The following is a 2,575-nucleotide window of genomic DNA, read 5'->3' as shown; positions in this document are numbered from 1 at the left end:
ATGGTTACTGATTTGCTTTTTCCAAATAAAAAGGCAGCTCAACTTCTGCGTCAGTTTTATTACGTGCTAATTATGGATTGCACATACAAGACAAATAAGTATAAAATGCCATTGCTACAAATAGTTGGATGTGTTCCAACCGGGAGAAATTTTGTTGTTGGATTGGCATTCTTACAAGATGAGAAGAAAAACAGTTTTGAGTGGGCCCTTCGAAATGCAAGACTTCTCTTCGATCTAAATCATCTTCCAGAATTTTTGTTTACGCTTGGAGTTGTTGGTAATTGGAACAAAATGGTTTATGCTGAAACAGAAGCAGAATTTGAAGAAAGACTACAACATTTTAAAACGACTTATGTCAAACGTCCAAATCTACTAATGTACATCGAAAATACATGGTTGATTCATGTAGAAAAATTTGTGCACGCTTATACAAATAAGGTGTTGCACTTTGCAAATCGTACCACAAACAGGTATTAATTTTTCTTTACTATTATTTTGATTTTAGTAATCATAATATTTTATTGCGTTGTTTTCACTTGTTTTCTTTAACTATAGGGTTGAGAGTGCCCATAATGCGTTAAAGAGATTTTTGAAGACATCGACGGGGAGTTTGGACACAATTTGGACGAGGCATGCATTTTTAGAACTTCAGGAGAATGAAATTAAAGCTAGCTTTGTCAGATCTGCAAATAAAGATCTTCATATAAATGTGTTACATCTTCTGACTCAGTTCACCGGTAAATTTTCTCATTTGGCCATTAAAAAGATTCTGAATGAATATAATCGTCATGGAGTAGACAGTAACGCCGACACTTGTGGTTGTTATTTGCGAACTTCACATGGCCTCCCATGCGCACAAGAGATGAGGTTATTAGATGAAGAAGGGAGGGGAATCGAGTTAAATAGCGTTCATGTGTTTTGGAGAACTCTTCATATGGAGGGTAGTACTTATTCTTTTGATTATCACCACACTCAATTTGAAGATGACGATAACATTTTGTGATCTTATTTTGATATAATGATGAAACAATCATCGGAGGTGAAGAAAATGTACACATCTCAACTAGAGAAGACGCTACATCCAGAAACAAATGTATTGGAAGAGCCTTCACATGATCGAAAAAGTAAAGGTTGCCTGATTAGTCCATATTTTTGCATATTTAAGTGCCTATTTTTTGTTTATTTTCGTAGTATTAATCACTTATTTATTTTATTTCAGGAAATTGTAGGTAAATAAAGAAAGAAGAGAAAATGCAAGAAAAAGAAGAAAAGGGAAAAGAAAAGAAGAAAAAAAGAGTTGGCAACTAAGGGACACATGGAGGGCCACAATCTTCCCAACACACAAGGCACATGGATGGTCAAGATTGAGCCACCCTACCCCCAAACCCTAATTCTTTAGTTATAAATACTCCCTTATCTTTACTTGTAAGGAGTAACCTAGCAACCTAGGATTTCATATTTTTAGTAGCCTCTCTTTTATAGTCTAGATCTAGTTTTAATTTGTATGCTCTCTTCTCATTTTGTAAACACTTTAATATTTTAATGCAAAGTTTTATCTTTTGTTCTTACATTCTTGTTCTTTATGTTTACTTTGGCTATGAAATCTTCCTCTAACTACAAAAGGTTCAAATTTGTTTGTAGATTGGAAGGAGCCTCTAATGTAGTTAATTTCTAGCTTTAAATTTACTTTTTGAGAGGTGTTTGAACCTTACACAAAATCAATTTGTGTGAGGGTCTATTCCGAAAAGTCCTGAATTGTTCGTGCTTTTAGATTAGTTTTCTTTAATATAAGCAAACACTTTCGCTCTGTTTTAAAACCCATTTCCTTGTTTCTTTACTACAAGCACAGCAGTATAACTCCCCTGTTTCGCGTTATACTAAACTATTAATCTTCTTTTCGTTTAAAACAAAACCCTGCTTTATTTTGTCTTCATTGAGCTTTCGATTTGCCGCGAGTCACCTCACTGAGTCGACTCACTGAGTACTGTAGCTGCTCCTCTGTTTTTCCGAGTTGCGATTTGTTTACTTAGTATCGTTGGTGTTGTTTGAGTCGTTGTTTCTGTCCCGTTGTTACTGAATAGTCTACCGAGTCCACCTGCGAGCCTGTGTTCGCCGAGTTCTGATTTTCTGATGTTGAGTTTAGTATGGTTTTTTTTCGAGCTGCATCTTTTGTTTGTCTGCATTGCTCTGTTTTCGTCAAGTCTGCTCATGAGTCATTCGAGTCACAGCATCGAGTTGTTTGTTTCTGATTCGCCAAGCTGGGTTTGTAGCCGAGTACATGTTTTCTGAGTCTGTCCAAAACCGAGTCCGTTCCGAGGCATTTCTTTTCCGCTGCTGTGATATTTTCTTCTTGTTTTTACTCGCTGAGTTTAGACAGAGTTTTCAATCCAGTTTCTTGTGAATCGATTTTCTGTTTTGCACCGAGTTCTGACTTAAGTATGTATGCTGCTCGAGTTTGTCCTGTTTTCGAACCCATTTTCTTTGCTTTTGATTGTGTTCTTGCTGAGTTTTGAGTTGTCTGCACTGAGTTTGTTTAACGAGTTTGGCTTGTATTTAATCGAGTCACCTTTGAGTT

General features: G+C 36.1%; 1 protein-coding gene across 1 annotated transcript; it reads left to right on the top strand.

The window, feature by feature from the left end:
* On the top strand, window positions 1-1,003 carry LOC135148347 (uncharacterized). The gene is made up of 2 exons (XM_064083174.1): window positions 1-470; window positions 556-1,003. The coding sequence occupies exons 1-2, from the start codon at window positions 1-3 to the stop codon at window positions 1,001-1,003; spliced, it is 918 nt and encodes a 305-aa protein (XP_063939244.1).
* Window positions 1,004-2,575: the final 1,572 nt, after the last annotated feature.

The sequence above is a fragment of the Daucus carota genome, chromosome 1, assembly GCF_001625215.2.
Source record: "Daucus carota subsp. sativus chromosome 1, DH1 v3.0, whole genome shotgun sequence".
NCBI classification, from domain to species: domain Eukaryota; kingdom Viridiplantae; phylum Streptophyta; class Magnoliopsida; order Apiales; family Apiaceae; genus Daucus; species Daucus carota.
This window is presented reverse-complemented; position numbering and strand designations above follow the sequence as displayed.